This window comes from Rhinolophus sinicus, linkage group LG07 (genome assembly GCF_036562045.2).
Source record: "Rhinolophus sinicus isolate RSC01 linkage group LG07, ASM3656204v1, whole genome shotgun sequence".
Classification (NCBI taxonomy): domain Eukaryota; kingdom Metazoa; phylum Chordata; class Mammalia; order Chiroptera; family Rhinolophidae; genus Rhinolophus; species Rhinolophus sinicus.
Window position 1 is genome coordinate 72,036,913 of NC_133757.1, and position 19,191 is coordinate 72,056,103.

The 19,191-nt window shown below is 49.6% G+C and overlaps 2 protein-coding genes across 5 annotated transcripts; one reads left to right on the plus strand and one right to left on the minus strand.

The window, feature by feature from the left end:
* On the minus strand, nucleotides 1–6,211 carry GTF2F1 (general transcription factor IIF subunit 1). 3 transcript variants are annotated; one of them, XM_019710802.2, is made up of 13 exons: nucleotides 5,963–6,209; nucleotides 5,714–5,831; nucleotides 5,590–5,636; nucleotides 4,935–5,007; nucleotides 3,372–3,565; nucleotides 2,804–2,974; nucleotides 2,057–2,241; nucleotides 1,348–1,501; nucleotides 1,093–1,271; nucleotides 906–979; nucleotides 681–819; nucleotides 346–463; nucleotides 1–255 (listed from the first exon to the last, which is right to left on the minus strand). In XM_019710802.2, the coding sequence occupies exons 2-13, from the start codon at nucleotides 5,723–5,725 to the stop codon at nucleotides 51–53; spliced, it is 1,551 nt and encodes a 516-aa protein (XP_019566361.1). In that variant the 5' UTR covers nucleotides 5,726–5,831; nucleotides 5,963–6,209; the 3' UTR covers nucleotides 1–50. The 3 variants fall into 3 exon arrangements, with proteins under 3 accessions (XP_019566361.1, XP_019566362.1, XP_074193783.1); XM_019710803.2 differs by having other exon boundaries at nucleotides 1,093–1,268; nucleotides 5,714–6,211; XM_074337682.1 differs by lacking the exon at nucleotides 5,590–5,636 and having other exon boundaries at nucleotides 5,714–6,209.
* Nucleotides 6,212–6,241: 30 nt separating this feature from the next.
* On the plus strand, nucleotides 6,242–19,182 carry LOC109434080 (adenylate kinase isoenzyme 1). 2 transcript variants are annotated; one of them, XM_019710774.2, is made up of 5 exons: nucleotides 6,242–6,569; nucleotides 7,711–7,910; nucleotides 8,540–8,653; nucleotides 17,141–17,335; nucleotides 18,084–19,182. In XM_019710774.2, exons 1-5 carry the CDS (start codon nucleotides 6,509–6,511, stop codon nucleotides 18,150–18,152), a joined length of 639 nt encoding a protein of 212 aa, XP_019566333.2. In that variant the 5' UTR covers nucleotides 6,242–6,508; the 3' UTR covers nucleotides 18,153–19,182. The 2 variants fall into 2 exon arrangements, with proteins under 2 accessions (XP_019566333.2, XP_074193784.1); XM_074337683.1 differs by having other exon boundaries at nucleotides 6,242–6,413.
* Nucleotides 19,183–19,191: the final 9 nt, after the last annotated feature.

The following is a 19,191-nucleotide window of genomic DNA, read 5'->3' on the forward strand; positions in this document are numbered from 1 at the left end:
TTCTGGAGACTAGAGTTTATTTACTGGGCAGACGGGGAGGAGCCAGCCCCTCACTCCTTGAGGGAGAAGTGCATCTTGTCGTTGATCATCTTGCGCTCGGGGTTGAGGCGCTTGAGGATCTGCGCCAGCACGTTCACCGTCTGCTCACTGCTCAGCCCCGTCTTCTTGGTCTGGAACTTTTTCAGCAGGTCCTTGGTGGTCATGGGCTTCCGCGTCAGGTAGCGGCGCACGGCGTCCTCGGTCACCTGCACATCGCTGAGGAGCCAGTGGAAAGGGGGGAAGTGAGTGGAAAGCACCCCCTCCCTGCAGCCCCCGCCCTGCCCCTGCCATCCTCAGCCAACTTACCCGCTGCTGGGAGTTGACTTCCCGGACTGGGGCTGAGGAGTCGACTTCCCAGACAGGCTCTGGGGCCCTGTGTCAAGGCGTAACCGCTTGGCTGTTGTGGTCTCATTGGTCCGCTTCCCTGTGTGAGCAGAGGAAGAGCTGAGTATTAGAACTGGGAGGCTGGACCCGTGGGGAAAACGCCAGGCGAAGTAGTGCCAGGACTATGTGCCCACGAGGCTCAGGGGTAGACAGGCGTCTGCCCTAGATCTGGGCTCAGATCCTGCTGCTCAGTGGGGAGAACGAGGACAGAGGTCAAGAGGTCACAGTAGGTGGGTTGGGGCTGGAAGGCCACTCACCCTGCTCCAGCTTGCTGGCAGCCGCCCGCAGGGTGGAGGAAGTGTTGCCACCATCTGTGCTGGGTGTGCCTGGCCGGCTGTTGCCCCTAGAGCTGCCCCCTGATGGCTTCCGCTCCCTCTTGGGGGGCGTCTTCTTTTTCTATGAATTTTGGGATTGGGGACGTGAACTGGAAAACAGGCACCAAGTCCACCCCACCCCACCCCCACCCCAGGGCTGGGCCTTACTGCCATGAAGAGGGCCGAGGAGGCCTCGCTGTCGATGTCACTCTCCTCCGAGCTGTCTGACTCGTCACTGCTGTCTGTAAAGACCAGAGGAGGGGTGTCAGGCCCAGAAACCCCTGCGCCCACCCTTAGCTCTGTCTCAGAGAAGGGGTCCGAGAGGCAGGGGGCAGGGACCAATTGCCGAGCCCACCTCTCCTCCGCTTCTTCTCCTGTGGCGTAGGTGCCTTCTTCTCCTCCTCCTCCTCTTTCTCCTCCTCAGGCGGCTTCTCCTCCTCGCTCTCACTGCTCTCACTCTGCTCATCCACACCCTTGGGTCCCTCTTCCTGCTGGATGACCTTGGGCTTGCCCTCCAGCTCGTCCTCAGAACTGCTGTAAGAGCCGGCAGAAGGTGAATGCATCCGTCAGGCTGGCCCGGGCTCTCACAGCCACCTCCCACCTGCCTCACCTGGACCCATCAGACATGTAGTCCACCTCCTGGCCCTCAAAGTCCCCATCGTCACTGTCCTCAAAGGCCTCATCGTCCGAACCCTTCTTCTTCTTCTTCTTCCGGCCCGCCTTGGTCATCGGCGCCTTCTTCTTGGCCTTGGGGGCTTTGGCACCTGGGGAAGTGGAGGAGGGCTAAGCACTCATCATGTTGGGACATTGTGGGGACCTCGCCAATGGGGGAGAGATGCCCAGAAGTAGCCACTTCTTAGAGAAAGGAAAGAGCTTGCTGAGAGCGCATCTCTTATACGCAAACCAACCAATCCCAGGTCTATACCTCCAGCCAGCCCCTTTCTCTAATCACACACTCAGGGATTCCCTGCCCTAAATCACCCCTGGAACCCAGAGCCCATTGGAATTATTCCAACTGGCCAATCCTAAGTGTTCATCCTGCCCTGCCTTGTCTTTCCCTCAGAAGCCCCGATAAAGGCTGTGGCCGAGTCCTTCCCATCACTCCTTTCTGCCTCCTGCCAACTCTGGTGCCTCACCCAAGTGGCCCTGTGGTGTGCTGTGCCTGCCTATCATTTCCCAGAGGATGGTGACTCAACTTTTCTTTCAATGGCCTTAACCTCTCCATGCTGTACTGGGCCACCTTTATAAATTAAGCCCCAGGTAGAACTCAGGCGGCTGTCCTGACCACCCCAGCCACCAGGGGGCTCCACCCAGCTCACCCTCCTCGCCGCTCGCCTCGCTGTCATCAGAGGACATCTCCAGGTCATCCTCCAGGTCGTGGATGCGCAGCTCACTGGGCTTTTTGCGGCCACGCTTCTCCTTCTCCTCATCCTCCTCGTCCTGGTCCTGGTCCTTGAGGCGTCGCTGCTGCATGATGCTGAAGTGGTTCAGGACCTTGTTCCTCCTGTGGGCAGGGGTGGGGGTACAGTGAGATCTGATACCTCACTGGGTATCCCCAGAGGGGACCCACAGACATGACCAAGGTGACGTGAGGGATGATCTGACTCCAGGGGACTCACATCCTAACATCACACAGGGAGAGCTGGCCCTTCAGTTCCCTCTGCCCCAGGACCCTCCAGGAAACGGTCTGGGGGTGGTGGTGGCATCCCAGCACTTCTCGGGCTCAAGACCAATCTCAGGCAATAGACACCAGCCTGGGAGAACACAAGGCACCCAGGGACACCCTGCCCTGCTCTGCCAATTTGTGCTCCAGGGCTCAGCCCAGCCACCACCTCCTTAGCTCTCACAGGACCCTGTGTCCTGATGGTTTGATGTCCTCACTGGACTGGGAGCTCCCTGAGGGATGCTGGGGTCTGACTTGGTCGCCATGGAGTCCCCAGCTCCCAGCCAGGCACACAGCTATGGTGATGGACCCCATTTACAGTCATTGTGGGCCCCTGCTGGTGAAGCTGGGAATGACGTTTCTGCATCCTGCCTCTGTCCCAGCCCTGCCCAGGCTCACCCACCTCTCCCACTCCTCCTCGGCCTCCTCAGCGGTGAGCGTGCGGTGCCGGGCCAGCGGCGTGAAGTTGTACCAGTTGTGCACGGGGAAAGCCTCAAAGGCCCCGTCAGGGCACTGAGTGAAGATGTAGTAGGACGTGTTCTCTGTTACGCCTCCCTTCTTTATGCCCTTGAACCTGCAGAGGGACATACATGGTCACGGCCTGGCCAGAGGGACCAGCCCCGGCCCACCCATTTCCCCCTCTACAGAGCCATCTCAGTTCTCCAAGCAAAATCAGAGGCTGGAAGGACTGAACCATGGCAACCTCCTGTCCTCCACCCTCATACTCTTCCCCCGCAAAAGTTCAGACGATTTTACAGAGTGTCCCTACTCTGCCTATAAGGACCAAGGCAGGTGCCGGGCTTCCTGCATCCTGGCCCTTAGAGCTCCTGCACCAGCACCAAGTCAGTTCATCTTCAAAAATAAAACCCCACGTGAGAGGACATGCTGTCACCCCAGCTGTGCATATGGGACACAGAAGTTCACAGAGAGCCCCCAGCAGAGGGCAGGCACCTGCCGCCATCACCACTTACTTCCTCCCTGATTTGCCATTGACACGGAGCAGCCAGGGCTGGTCCTCCGGCCGGAACTCCTTGAGGATGATGCCATATTTCTTCCTCCGAGCCTCCTCCCGCAGCTTGCGATTGAACTCGCTGCCCGCGCCTGACTCAGGCATCTCCTCCTCTTGGTAAATCTTCTTGTTGCTCAGGTCACGCTCCAGCCGGGCCTAGTGGGACAGGGCAGGGAGCAGGAAGCAAAACCTCTTATCAGGGTGTCTGCCTTTGCTTGAGATGTGTCCGCACCCCCAAGAACACCCTATACTCCCCCCAGACTGAGCTGCAGACACTCCAAGCCAACTTCCTGCTTGGCAAACAAGGGTAGAAAGTTGGCACTCAGTGAATGTGAGTGAAGGGATTCAGGCAAGCCTTCCTTATACTACGTCTATTTTTGCAGCTTTTGAGAGTTTGAAATTATTTCCAAATAAGTTAAAAAAAAACAACCAGTAAGACCATTGTGGTGGTCAGGAAAAACAACCTGCTTGGAACTGGCCCTCTTCTCTCTCTGCATTCGATTCTGGACCGCCCCGTGAATTCAGATGCCATTAAAGGCTGAGGTTTTCTAAATTTCGATCTCTGGGCAATTTAGCAGTAGAAATTATTTTGAAATGCACGTAATTCTGCCCTGGCCCTCACCCCTCCATATCCAATCCATCAACAAACCCTGTTGGCTCCACTTCCAAAACACACCATCATTCAATCACTTCTCATCTTGTTTGCCTCAAGACCATCATTGCTCACCATGACCAGAGCTGTCGCCTCAACCCTGCTTCATCTGCCTCAACCCCACAGAGATCACTTTACAACACCCTGTTTAAAACCCTTAGTGGTTTTTGCTGCAGACTGAATGTTTGTGTCTCCGCCACAAAATGCATATGTTGAAACCTAACTCTCGAGTGGGATGGTATCTGAAGGTGGGGCCTTTGGGAGGTGACTAGGTCATGAGGGTGGAGACCTGGTGAATTAGATGAGTGTCCTTAAAAAAAAAAAAAAAAGACCCCAGAGTTCTCTTGCCCCTTCTGAGAGGACAGTGAGCGAGAAGACTGCTGTCTATCAACCAGAAAGTGGGGCTCACCAGACACCGAATATGCTGGGGCCTTGATCTTGGACTTCCAGTCTCCAGAACTGTGAGTAATAAATGTCTATTATTATTTATAAGCCACCCAGTCTATGGTGTTCTGTCAGAGAGGCCCCAATGGACTGAGACAGCTTCCAAAGCCCTTTCCAGAGCCTCTGACAATGGGGGCTCTGAGCTCAACTACAGGTTGTCTCCCCCTCCCTTGCCCAGATAAATCTAGGTCCAAAATGCCCATCAGTGGGCACAACCCCTAAATATTCTCCTTTCAGAACGCCTCCTGCAGGGCCTAACAAATCTTATTCAAAGGGATGCCCAGCAGCTCAGCCGGGGCCCTAATCATCATTTATCTGCACTGGGGGAGTGCTGAGAAAACTAAGCCTTAGATACTATTACAACTAAGCAACGATTATAACCACGGAGTCCAGGATCAAATTCTAACCCCTTTTGGAACAGGCACTTACTTGATTCCAAGTAGCGAAGTTGACTTTATCGGCTGCATTGAAGGCCATGATGTTGTATTTTTTGGTTGTATTTCTGGAATGGGCAAAAAGAAGCAGTGCTCAGTCAATCAATCCAACAAACTCCCCAGTTCAGCCCTTAGTGCCAGGCAATGATGGGAGCCTTTAATACACCCCAGAGGTTCCCAGTCAGTCAGCGGAGCCAGAGCCATACTCCCAATCCCATGTAGAAGAAGGGACAATGATTTAAGGGAACCCAAGATGTGGGGATAATTTGGAACTCAGCCCTGGAGAGAAGGGAGGGCAAGCAGGGAATGCTTCCTGGCGGAGGAAAATACTGGAACTGGATTTTTGGGATCAACAAGAATCCAGCAGCATTGTCAGCTGGGGAAAACGTATTCCTGGCAGAGGAAATACTAGGCCAGGGGCTGCATCCTACTGCATATTAACGCACTAAGAATTCATTCATTCCTTCCAGCATTCTGTTCAAAAAACAATGATGCCATGGATAGGCCTCAGCTCAAACCCAGCCCCGCCCTCAGGTCACTGCCACTCAGGAGGTGGACTCACCAGCAGCGCCGAGAACGCCTAGAGGCTGGGAAGGTTTTAATCCCTTTTTTGGGGGGTAGGGGGGTGGGAGGTGGGATTTGGGACTTACTTGGGAACTCGAACGACATACTCAGTGATATTATGGCTGCCGGGGCCCTGCGGACAGAGAAAGCGAGATGCCGAGGGGCTGCAGAAGCCGCCGCCGGGTCTCCTGAAACCCGCCTCATACTTACGAAGGCCGCCATGGGCAAGGGTCAGCGGTTAGGGTCTGATCCGATCCGGGTCCTTTTCGTCTCTCCTAGGATCCGCGACCCTCTGTCCGGGGGAAGTTGCCCTCGTGGTGTCGGGTCACTGGCCAGGATCGAGGACCCCAAGTCAGTGGTGCCACCGATCCAGGGAAAAGCTACCCGAAAGCGGCGCTCAGGCAGCTTTCCGCCTCAGTGGCCGCTGCTAACACGTCTGCGCCTGCGCCGCCGACTAACCTGAAAGCGAAACTCTCCCGCAGGCCGCGTCACGACGGCAACTTCCCCTGTGCCCCGGGCCCTTCAACGCGCTGTCACCTAGTTTCCCGGTCCCTTTCAGAGCGGCGAGGCAGTCCGCGTCTGATTTAAGTGCCCCCCAGCGCCTGCACACCAGAGAACCGCTTTATATAGTACGGCTAATCTAATCATGACATATGGGCACGCCCTCCCCGCGAGATCGTCACGCGAGGGCAGCGGGGCATACTGGGAGGGGAGAAAACCTATCCACCCTCGCTGGCTGTCGGCGCTTTGCGCTTGCGCTGCTCCATTCCGGAAGTGAGTCCTAGGAGGCCGCGTCACCATAGCAACCGAGGCCCTCTCTGACGCGTCGAGACGCCGCGACTCCATCTGAACCTTTTTGGGGTTCATTTGCTCCCCCTGCTCCGCGGACACCCCATGATCTTGCTAAATGGTTGGGACAGGTGCCCTTGTGACGTTGAGCCGAGCCAGGAGGGATCAGGGCCTGAGCGGGGATAGGGCGCGACCACCCCACGGGCCGTTGGCAGGATGGGTCTGTTCAAGTCCAAGCTGCCCAAAATGGGCAGGCCCCTGAGGCCCAAGGAGAAGGGTAATATCGCGGGATGGCTGGCTTACTGGGGGAAAGGGAAAGAGGCTGTAGAGGGCAAGAGGAAGGTCCAAGTACCCCATCCCACTTGTCCAGGTGTGGCCCCCAATAGTAGTAATACAACTGGGCATGCTCACAGATTAGCCATTGATTAATCGACTTGAGCGCTCGCTGTGCTGGATTCTGGGCACTCCATGGTGACTGTGCCAAACCAGCTCCCTGTCCCCTTGGAGATTACAGTATAGTGCAGGAGAGTGTCTCAGAAAACGGTGTCTACAATCCAGGAAATACTACAGGAAAAGCACAGCTGGCTCTAAGGGCTCAAGGAAGAGGGGAAATTTAAGCTGGGCCCAGCAGGATGCATACAAGTTGGCTAAGCAAAGGCGGAGGGAAGCAAGACACCAAAATTCCACCATAAACTACAGCACCCCATAGACATATCCAGTAGCCGTGGACACTCACTTAGTCCTCACCCTCTACTATATGTCAGGAACTAAATTACTAGAAATATAGGCACAAGTGAGACAGAAATAGTCCTTGCCCTCATGGAGTACAGTCTGGCAGGGAGACAAGAAAAAGTACACAAAGTCATTACTGATCGTGGCCTTTGCTGTGAAGGAAATTGGGTTCTGACACAGGGAATGATGATGGGTGAGCTGCAACCTGAAGGCACTGGGGCAGGGATTTCCTAGAAGGAGAGAAAAGTTGAGGGGGGACTGAGCTTGGCAAGTTTAAGGGACAAAAAGTCCAGGCCACCACTGGAGGCTGGACCGGAGTGAAGGAAGGGAAGGGTGGTATGAGATGAGTCTGGGGGATGGACCTGCCCCTGTCTGAGCCTCAGTTTCTTGAACTGTAAATTGGGTTGTTAGAGTCATTGTGACACTTCCAGGAGATGCTGTGTACAAAGGGCCTAGCCTGCTCAGGTTTATATCACCCACAGAACCTACAGCAGCACTAATGCATGCCATGCCTGGATACACCAATGGGCCAGGACACACCCTCAGATGCCACCCTAAGGCAAAAGTGGGTATGCCAGCAGGCCTGTGTCCAGGACATGCACTAAGCTGTGGACACAATCGCATCAGTGCCCACTGACCCCTACCGGCACCAACCCCTCTCCCTCTTTCTTCCTTGGTCACCGCAGACATGCTCAAGTCCCCCCTGATCATCTTTGTGATGGGCGGGCCAGGCTGTGGCAAAGGCACGCAGTGCAGGAACATGGCAACAAAGTATGGCTTCTGCCATGTGGGGCTGGGCCAGCTGCTGCGGCAGGAGGCCCAACGTGGTACCCGGCGGGGCCAGAAGATTCGTGAAATCATGCTACAGGGACTCCTGGTGCCCACGGTGAGAGCTCATAGGTGCAGGGGCGGACGGAAGAAGAGGCTACGTGGGGACGAACTTCCCAGAAAGGCCCCATGGAAGCTGATGGGCCTGGAAGGCTGTGGCTCCCCTCCTTGCCACTGTTTGGCTGTCCTGAGCCTCTGTGTCCCCATCTGTAAAATGGGAGAGCAGCTAGGCCCACAGCAAGAGTCTGTGGTGAGCTTTGGATGACATCATTCCTATAAAACACTTGGCAGAGTTCCTGGTACTTCTGAAGCACTCAATAAAATTAGCTAGTATTTATTCCCTTTGTGACCCTGGGCACATATATCATTGGCTCCTTCTGTACCTATTTCCTCACCCACAGAATCAAGGTCACTCCAGTACCTACCTGTAAGGTGGCTGTGATGAGCAAATGAGCCCCAGCCAGCCTGGCACACAGTAGATGCCTGCCCAGTAGACAGTCGCTGTACCTACTTCTTCGAAGTGCTTGTGGAGGCCCCAGGGCATTGGGCAGACTCGGAATCTTGGGTGGTTGGTGGAGCAGGTGTTTCCCAAATTCATCAGCGGTCCAGACTGAGAAAGACAACTTGCCAAGGTGACCTCATAGGTGAGGGCCTATGGACAATGACCCATCACCCCTTTCCTTCCAGGGTATCATCCTAGATATGATCAATGACAACATGCTGTCCTGCCCAGAGAGCCGAGGCTTCCTCATCGACGGCTTCCCTCGGGAGCTGATTCAAGCTAAGGAGTTCGAGCGCATTGTGAGTGACCCAAAAGTGTGTGAGGGTGTTAGGGTGTAAGGTGTGAAGCCGTTCCTCCCTCCCTACCTGCGATGGAGATCAGAAGGGGTGAGACTCAGGGGAGAGGAGATGAACAGAGGGAAATGGAGTTTTGTATTATCAAGGAAGAGTCAGGTTGTTGGAAGCTTCTAGAACCCAGGTGAAGAGCTAGAGAGTTCTCTGAGGGCAAAGACAAAGTCATTTTAGTAGCTCCCTGCACAGTTCCTGCCCACTGAGTAGCACGGATGTTTAGCAGCATCTCTGGGCCATAAAAATGGAATATAATTCTTCGTCCATCTATTTATTCCCCAAAGAGTCCTTGAAGACAGACTCTGAACTCGGGCATTTGTGAGATAGGCTTGGGCTTTGCTCTTAGGATGCCAAGAAACAGAGAGATACATCATGTTTAAAACTAAACAGAAATTTCTCCTAGTGGTAAGTGCAGTGAAGAACAGAAGACAGAATGACACCCTGGAGGGACACTACTTCGATGGCCCCTTGAAAGGGGGATATTGGAGAGCTAGCTGAGAGATGAGGGAGGAGCCAGCTGGTGCTGGACAAGTTGGAATGAATTTCTTCAGGTTATTTTTACACGTCAGCCACGCTGACGTTATGAAAAGGCGCATCCGGGCACCTGAACAGCAAGGACTGGAGCATTTGGAAATGGCTGAGCAGGAAAAGAGAAACTGAGGCAGGCTGTAGGCCTCCAGGCTTTTCTGGAACTTGCTAGATTCCAGAAGAAGAATCTAGCAAAGAAGTCCAGGTGAGAATCAAACAAAGGTCACCCAGCCTGGGACAGCTGTCTCCTGTTGGGTGGGGCCCTGCCCTTTGTTTGCACTTCCATTGAAGCATTTCTGTGGGGCTCATTGTGATGAAGTTAAAGGGTAAGTGATGGGCTCCCTCTCCCGGCCTGGGAGCTCTGAGGGCAAAGGCTGGGCTAATGGACTCCTCTGACCTCGCCAGCCCTGGGCCAGTGCCTGCCCTAAAGTAAGCGCCCAGTCATAAATGCTGGCTGAATGGACTCCACAAATGGCCACAGTCTCAGAACGGAGGCTACAAACTCCCAGCCCTCGGGCCCTATTTGATCCACCGATGTGTTCAGTTTTTTCTCTAAAATGTTTGTCCCTTTTTTTATTTTAAATGAGTGGCCCACTTTCAAAACTCGGGAGATGCCACAACAAAACTCCCAGCTTTTCTTGATAATTGCCTGGGGCGGCCGGATGGCTCAGTTGGTTAGAGCGTGAGCTCTTAACAACAGTGTTGCCTGTTCAATTCCCACATGGGATGGTGGGCTTCACCCCCTGTAACTAAAGACTGAAAATGGGGACTGGACTTGGAGCCGAGCTGTGCCCTCCACAACTAGATTGAAAGACAAAGACTACATTGAGGGACCGCGACTTGGAGCTGATGGGCCCTGGAGAAACACTGCTCCCCAATATTCCCTAATAAAAAAAAAAAAATTTAAATTGCCTGACTTGGCAACACAGGGCCTGCATGTGCCCATGGTAACGGCAACATGAACTCATCCTGAGCTTCTTACTGAGCCCAGCACTGTTCTCCACACTCTGCATAGGTTGACTGTGATCTTCCAGACATTCTAGAAGAACGGTTCTCGCACTGTTGGCATCCTGCTTTCTCACAGAGGGATTGGGGAACTTGCCTCGGGTCACACAATATAGGTAGTGAGGGCAGGACTGTTTGTTCAGACTCTGGCCTGCCCTTGGTGGGCAGCATATGTCAAATGAATACACAGGAAGCCCGCCAGGAAGCCATCTGCTCAAGGGGCAGTGGGCAGAGCCAGGCAAAGCCTGTGGAGCTCTGATCATTGTAATCAGGTTGAACTAAAATGAACGCCCAGGGTTAGGAGGCCCACTTATCTGGGCCGATATTTCTCCCACAGTGTCACCTGCAAAAAATGATTTTAGGGGGCTCACGGAAGAACATTTATTATTTTTAAAACTGTTTTAGCCTTACAGGACGTTGCCAGAATGGTACAAAGGTCCTGTTGTATCCTTCACCCAGCTGCCCCCAAGGCGCCATCTTATTTGACCATCATTCCATATCAAAACCAGGCTATTAGTATTCGTATGTATTTGTTTTACAGTTACTTCCACAGCAAGTAACATTCACTCTCCTTTTGCCTCAGTGCTATCATTGCCTTAAAACAAAAAAGTTAAGTAGAAAAAGGAAGTTTATGGAATTCAAAGTTAAAATAACAAGGTTGGCAGTGAACCACGAATGAACGTTTATCCCGCACAGCCTCAGGCAAACTCAGAAGCTTGGGGGAGAGGCACCCACGTCACAGCCGCTGTCCTCACCAGGAGAGAGAAGGGTTTGTGGCATTTGTGGGTACTCATGCTCCCTTAAGTGGAAAAGCCAGCAAGGAAATCTTTGGTATTTTTGTGATGCCAGATTTCAAACACACAGAATCGGAATGATCTAATAACCCCACGTACCAAGATCATTATGGAGGTTTGGCCACCCTTGCTTTTTAAAAAAAAAACAAAAAACTTTTATTTATTTTAAGTGTGTTTTCCCAGGACCTATCAGCTCCAAGTCAAGTAGTTGTTTCAATCAGTTGTGGAGGGTGCAGCTCACAGTGGCCCATGTGGGGATTGAACCAGCAATCTTGTTAAGAGCATCATGCTCTAACCAACTGAGCTACTGTGTTTCCCCGAAAATAAGACCTAGCCGGACAATCAGCTCTAATGCATCTTTTGGAGCAAAAATTAATATAAGACCCTGTCTTATTTTATTATAATATTAGACCCTGTCTTATATAATAATATAATATAATACCGGGTCTTATATTAACTTTTGCTCCAAAAGATGCATTAGCGCTGATTGTCCGGCTAGGTCTTATTTTCGGGGAAACAGGGTAGCTGGCCGCCCCAAAGCCACCCTTGGTCATGATTGCCGATTTATGCATTTTGAAGCATATCCCAGATCCCGTTATGGGCACTTCCTCACCCAAGCGATGCCAAGACAATTAATGTGAATCCCTTGGGACCATTTGATGCCCAGTCCATATTCGAATTTCCTCAATGTCTGAAAAATGTCACTTTGATTTCCAGCTGGTTAGATTTAGGAGTAAAACCAGGTCCACACTTGCTAGGTCTCCCCTAATCCAGGGCAGGCCGTCCTCCCTGCTGGCTGCCCTTGACCCGCTGAAAATCTGGGGCAGTTAGTGGTCCTGCACAATGTCTCATGTTTGGATTTGTCCCTGTGCTTCCTTCTTTATGGCACTGTTTAACTTGTCTCCTTCCATCCCTCGTTTGCCCTGCACACTGAAAGGTAACAACAGGTGTACTTAGATTCAGGTTCGATACGTTTTGTGCATTTTTAAATTCATAAATATCTCAGTTTATATTTTCTAAACGATGAAGACTTTTGTAAAATCGCAACACGGCTGTTATCCCACCTTAATGTCATCAGATACCTGATCAATATTCACATTTCCATGAACGTCTCAAAAGCTTTTTGTTTTCGCATCTTGTTTTAATCAGGATTTAAGTAAAGTTGACCCACTGCAATGATTGCTGTGTCTCTGAGGTCCCTTTTCATCTATAGGTGCTCCTGCCATCTCTGTTGCTTTTGATTTCTTGCAATTTTATTGAAGAAGTCGAGTCTCTGGTTCTAATATCTCATAGTGTGGGTTTTGCTGACTGCAAAGTTCGTTTTGTTTTGACCATGTTCCTCTCTCCTCTATTTTTTCTGGAAGTTGGTAGTGTGTCTGGAGTCTGGTTCAGGAGTCAGATTGGTTTTGCCAGCGCACGTCATAAGCGTGCATGCGCACTTCCCTTGGGTGGCGTGCGATGCTCAGCTGTCTCTCTGCCACGGCTGGTTTCTTGTTTAAAGGTGTCCGCGTGTGTTCAGATGAGTCAGGCCCCTGAGTGTTCACCGGGACCCAGGGGGCAGGCTTGAGAAAGTGCGAAAAACAGAGGCTGCGTTGTGCTTGCAGAGCTCTTTTTCTGTCCAGGGCTGATGCTGGCAGGGTTGTGATCGTCTCTATTCCTCAGTGGTCGGCTTCTTCCCCTGCTTGGTACTACCTGAATCAGTTGCAAGTTCGGTGTAGAGCATTGAATTTGAACGTTGTTTGTACTGTATTATTTCTGGAGGCTCCTACAGGCCTGGTTGCCACACTTTTAGCAGGGGGCCTGTTAGGGGCAGAATTTTGTCCCCCCAATTTCATATGTTGAGGTCCTAACCCCCATGACCGCAGAATGTGACTATTGGGAGATAGGGTCTTTAAAGAGGTGACTAAGTTAAAAGGGTTTATTAAGATGGTCGCTAATGTAATCTGACTGGTGTCCTTATAAGAGATTAGGACAGAGACATGCACAGAGGGAAGACGATGTGAGGACACAGGGAGAAGACGGCATCTACAGGCCAAGGACAGCGGCCTCAGGAGGAACCTTGGTTTTGGCCTCCAGTCTGCAGGACTGGGAGAAAACAGAATTTCTGTGGAGTCACTAACCAGCCTGTGCTGTTTTGTTGTGGCACCCTAAACAGTCCACAGTGTCAGCTATATACTCCCATCAATTTCTTATCTCGTGGTAACTATCTTTTCTGGTCACTTTCCCCACGTTGATTAGCTGGAATTCTTCCCTAAGGAAGAAATGTCCTTCCTCAACGAGGGCCATTTGGTTATCCTGAAATACAGTTCCTACCATACAGGGGGTATAAATGCTTCCCTTTCCCTTTAATGGCCAATTTTCGTACCAAAGAGTTGGTGTCCTACTTACCTCCAATGGTGGCAATGAGGTTCATTATTTTGTTTTCCTTTGTTTTGTTCTCTCTCTCATCATGATGAACTCATGGGTCTTCTTCATATGTTTAATGTGTGTCAGTCAACTGCTGTCTTTTTTTGTTGGTGGTGCTCAAGCTGTCACATCTTTGGGCAACTGGAGCCCTTTCACACTGTCACTTGTGTCCTTTTCAGCAAAAGGACAAAAGTTATTTTTAAAATTGCTTTCTGACACAAGACTTCTCGCCCCCACCTTTCACATTTCCTGCCCAGTTTTGGAACCAGATATTTCTCCAATGAGATCTTTTCTAGTGGTGTGTCCAATCTGGGTGCCAGAGGTACTCACTGCTACATTGTTTCCAGGCTTTTCCAGTGGCCAGAGCTAGGAAACACACACTTTTGAAAGGAAAAAAAAATCGGAAGTTGATAATGGTATTTCCAGCTCACAATTAACATCAGTGTTTTTACTTCTTTTTCCCTAAAAATATTGGTTCCTAATACCATTAACGAACTCACTTGCATAATCTCACTAAATGCAAATAGTTTCCAAATAACATAGCTATATTAACAACTAAGAATAAAACTCCCGAAGGAAGTTGAAGATTTCTTTGCTGCACTGGTTTTCTTGAGTCTTACTATGGATGTACTATAAAATATAGGGTCGCTTGAAAAAATTGACACCCAATTGGATACATTCATTCATTTGGGTTTTGATATTTAGGGATTGCTTTTTAAAAATTTTGAATTTGTAAATTATTGAATGATTCCAAAGTTAAAAGCCACATAAGAAGGTATATCCAGAGTTTGTTTCCATTCATCCCTGTCCACTCCCCACCCCAAACTGTGTCCTCCCTTCCTCACGAGTTTTTGGTTTGTCCTTCTGGTGTTTCTTTTTGCAAATACAAAGGTTTTGTGTCTGTGTGTGTGTGTCCCTCTGTCTCACACAAAAACCAACATTCTATATATACACTAGTCTTCAGTTTTTAAAAAACTTTACAATATACTAGTATTCCATTGTGTGGCAGTGCCATTTTTATTCTCCTGATCGCCCAAGGGCAATAAGTTGTTGAACAACTTAATGGTAGACAATAAGTTGTTTGCAATCTTTTGTCACTACAGACAATTCCACACTACATAATCTTTGTGTGTCGTTTTGTTTTTTTGCTAGTATCTTTAGGATGGGTTTTTAGGAGTGGCATTGCTGGATTAAAAAGAAATGCATAGAACATTTTACTACATATCACCTCACTCCTCATTCTGCACTGCCACCAGCAGCAGGCAAAAGTGCCCATTTCCTCCCAGCCACACCAACACAGGCTGCTGCCAAACTTCTGTATGTTTGTCAACCTGCTTTGGTGTGAAATGGTATTTCGGTGGTTTTAAATGGGCATTACGCACCCTTACTATGAGTGAGGTTGACCATCTTTTCCAAAATTTGAAGTTTCATTTCTTCTATGCACTCTTGTCTCCTTTGCTTTTTTTACCCTAACACAATGTTGGTCTTCTTGATTTCCAGGAACTCTCTCTATAGTAGGGTTACCACCCCCTTGTGATGAAATGTTGCAAATATTTCCCCACCCCCAATTTGTCAATTATCTTTTGACTTTGCTTTCTTTATTCTTTTGCCATGTATAAGTTATTTTACCTTTTTTTGGTCAAATTTATCAATATTTTGTTATTTCTTCTGAATTTTGAATCATATTACAGTTATTGGTTGTTGTTGTTTTTTTCCTTTTTTTCTCCAATCCTAGGTTTATAAGGGAATTCTTCCATGGTTTACTTAGTTCTTGTGTGATCTTATTTCTTACATTTGTATCTCTGATCCATCTGGAACTTATCCTAGTTTTTGGAATGAGGTAAGGATTCAATTTGATCTTTTTCCAAATTGCGATCCAGTTGCTCCAGCATCATTTAGTTAAAAGTCTGTCTTTTTTTCCCTTGATTTGAGATGCCAGTCTAGCCATATACCAACTTTCACTTAGGTCTATTTCTGGACTTTCTATTCTGTTCCAGGGGTGTTTGTCCCCTTGTGCACTGCTGTTTTAATTATGTGGCTTTATTAGGTTTTAATATCTGGTAGGGTAGGGTGCCTCCGCCCCCACCCCAAACACCCGTTGCTTTTTCTTTGCCCAGCTTCTCCCGGCCATTCCTGCTTGATTTTGTAGATGAATGTTAGAAGCAACCCAACTCAACTGAAAAAATATATCTTATCATATAGGGATCACATTAAAATTATAAACTAATTTAAGAACTCTCAGATCCTTTGTAACATTGAGTCTTCCTATCCAAGAACATTTCTATCTTCCTTTTGTTCCAAGTCTTCTTTGAGTCACTTAGGAATGTTTTATTCAAGTTTTCCTTGAAGATTTTTCTTAAGACTTTGCACATGTTTGGAAGAGTTTAGCTTGTTATATTGAAATTTTGTTGCTGTTTTAAAGGGGGCCTTCTTTTCTGATTTTTGAATACATGTTCGATTTGACTTCTGTATGTTAATGTTACATCCCATTACTTTATCACATTTTCTTAAGTCTGTACTAGTTTATCTATTGATTTTCTTGAGTTTTCCAGAAATATAATCACATCATCTGCAAACAGACATGGTTTTATCTACTTTCCAATTCAGAGCTCTCAAATTGCTTTACCTCATTGCTTTAGCTAATCCTCTCATACCTTACCAAATCACAGTGGCAAGATGGGGCCATTTTGCCTTGTTTCTGACTTCAGTGGGAAAGCAAGTTTCCATTAAGATGCTGGCTGAGGATACTTTTATCAATTCTTTTTTTTTAATCGAGAATGTGTGCTGGATTTTGTCACTGCCCTTTCTGTGTTTATGAGGATGATCATGATTTTTTCTTAAGATGTTAATACAGTAAGTTGTATCGAACCATCCTTGCTTTCCTGGAATGAACCCCACTTGGTTGTGAATTTTAAATATGTTCTGTTGGATTCTATTTTACAAGCAAATTCTGGAGGAACTAGGAGGTGAACTTCCAGTGGAAAGCCATTGTGATCCAGGAGGGTGTCCCTGAGGTGAGGCCAGTCAGAGGGCAGACTAGTGCTGTGGGCAGCAGGGAGCTGGGTACCTTCCCTAGTGAAAGTTTCTGGGCAAGAGGCAGGCAAGTGAAGACCACTTAAATCCTATCTTAAAAGGCATATTTCAATGTAAATACCCATTAACAAGGACTAGTTAAGTAAATTATGGAACAAGGACTAGTTAAGAAAATTATGGTACACCCATACAGCAGAATACTACATAGTGGTTAAAAAGAATCAGGAACCTCATGTGCCAATATGGAGTCACCTCCAGTTATACAGAGCGAATAGAAGTCAAGGGCAAATCAGTGTCTTCACTACTTGTATAAAAAAGAAAAAAGTGTATCAGAACTGGATTGGCTTGCACATTATATGCCTAAAATAGCTCCAGAAGGAGACACAAGAAAACAATAGTTGGTTGCCTCCAAGGAGGGTGAAACTGGGTGGCTGAGGATATTCAGGCACTCTTTACTCTTTCCTGACAGTGTTGTTTGACTTAACAAAGGTCTGCCCATGTCTTACTCATCCAAAAACCAAGTACGCAAGACAGAAACTTGGAACTAAAAAAGGACCCAAGGGGCCTAATTGTTCTTTGTTGGGCCCACAATCCTAGACTCCTGATCTCTGGGGGAGCAAGGGGCCATCGAGCCCATCTTCTTCCTCACCCAGCCTCTCTCCCGGTTGCGTAGGTGGGCCGGGCCCCCGACGTCGTTATGGTGTTTGACTGCTCCATGGAGACGATGGTCCGCAGAGCGCTGCGCCGAGGCCAGGTGGAGCACCGGGCGGATGACTGTGAGCCAGCCATCCGCCAGCGCCTGGAGACGCACTACACCCTGTGTGAGCCTGTCTTCACCTTCTACCAGCAAAAGAACCTGCTCCGAAACGTAGGTATTCCCTGCTCACCACCCACCCGCCCTGGTTCCCAGGGGAACAGATCCAGCATGACCCCAGGTCTCTCCAGGCCTCCGTTGCTCCACCGTATCCACCGGGGAATTCCAGTCCCTCTGTTAGGCAGTACTGGTGCAGTCTGTGGCCTCTCAGCTATGACAATGTTCAAGGTCTAAACAGAATGGCTCCCAAACTGAAAAATTCAATACATTTTAGATCCTATCTACAAAACATAAGATTATGACAACTGGCCAACCACAGTTCAACACAAATGCAGCCAGATAGATTCCCAAGATAGGAAGTAGGGATAACTTCATTCTCCAAGTGACCCACACAATTCCTGTCCTTTTCATTGTTATGAACATCGGGAACGTTGGTGATGTTCCCTCCCACCGACCGAAGGTGGGAACGTGAGATGAAGCTAAAGGGACAGCAACGCCTGTGGACTAGCTCTGACCAAGGACTGGATGGGAGGGCTAGTGGGCGATTCCCCCACCTCCTCCCCTCCTATGGCCTGTTTGGAGGGACAGCATCTTTATACAGCCTGTGTCGCCAAGTGGCCAGCCATAACATGTGACCTTGTCCCATCTCCCTCCTCCCTCACCTGTATGGCCCTGGGACTCTACCTGTTGATTCGTTACCAGCAATTAATGGAGGCCTGTGAACCCATTTCGCCCTAGTTGTTGGGGTGGACGGCAATAACCCCACTGTGACTGGGAACCAACCCTTTCGTTCCCCCTCTAGATCTTGGCAGAAGAAGCTCCAGAAAACATTTTTGCTAAGTGCTGCTCTGTCATCGAAAGCCTGCAGTGAGACTGGAGGGGGTTGGGGGCTGATGCTTCCCTTACCCCCAAACCCACACAGGGCTCAGAAGGGGGCACAGTGCCTGCAAGGTATGGCATCTGAGGGGAGCCTGAGGTTCTCAGCTAACCACATGACCCCAGAGCAACAGCACCCCCCTTCCTGGCCCCCAGTGCCACAGGGTGGGCTGAGGGCGACCAACACACTTAGACAGGGGCAGCTTCCTAGAGGCATGGAAGGTCTCGAGCTGTGAAGTGCCCCACCTAGAGGCAACCCTGTTGCTGGCTCCAGCTTGGTGCTGCCATTTAAGCCCCTGGGCCCAAGCACCGATTCTGAATGTGCGACGTGATTTTTAAGTGTTGGTATTCAAATGTAAATCCAAAAGAAGTGTTGCCAGTGTGCCCCAAGGTGACCGTCCCTGGGCCAGACAGTTCAAGTGGCCCCTCAGTTCACCCTCCCATCTCATCCTTGGGAGGCCACCGCTTGCCAGCAAGCACTGGGACTGGCACCATTTCCTTATCAGGCCCGGTTTCCACGTCAGCGCTCACTAATGAACCAGGCCCCAGCTAGGCATGTAGTAAGGCTGGGCTGGCTCCCGGGAGGCAGGGCCCGGGTTTGCTGCGGTGGCAGGCTGCATCCATGGGAACGCCTGCCCCCAAGGACCATCCTAGGTGGGGAGGGGGCCTGCTTCTCCTTTCCTGCAAGGCAAAACCCCAGGCTTTGGAGGCCTGTACCCCATTCTCTTTGGCCAAGTCTTGTTCTTCTATAAACACACTGCGGCCAGCACGCAGTTTTAGACAAAAAGCACTTTATTTAACAAAAACAAAAACAAAAAAAATGGGAGGTGGGGGAAAAAGTTATAGGAAAGCACAACGCGCCTGCAGAAAACTATTTTCTCTTGTAATTCTGTTTTCTTAAAAACAAAGAAAAAACACAACACAAAGCTTGTAACTTCCAATCACTGTTATCAGGCTTTTACAACATCTATAAAGAACAAACATCTGCTTCAAAACTCTACGGGGTGGAGAGACAGAGAGAAATAGAGACGGCA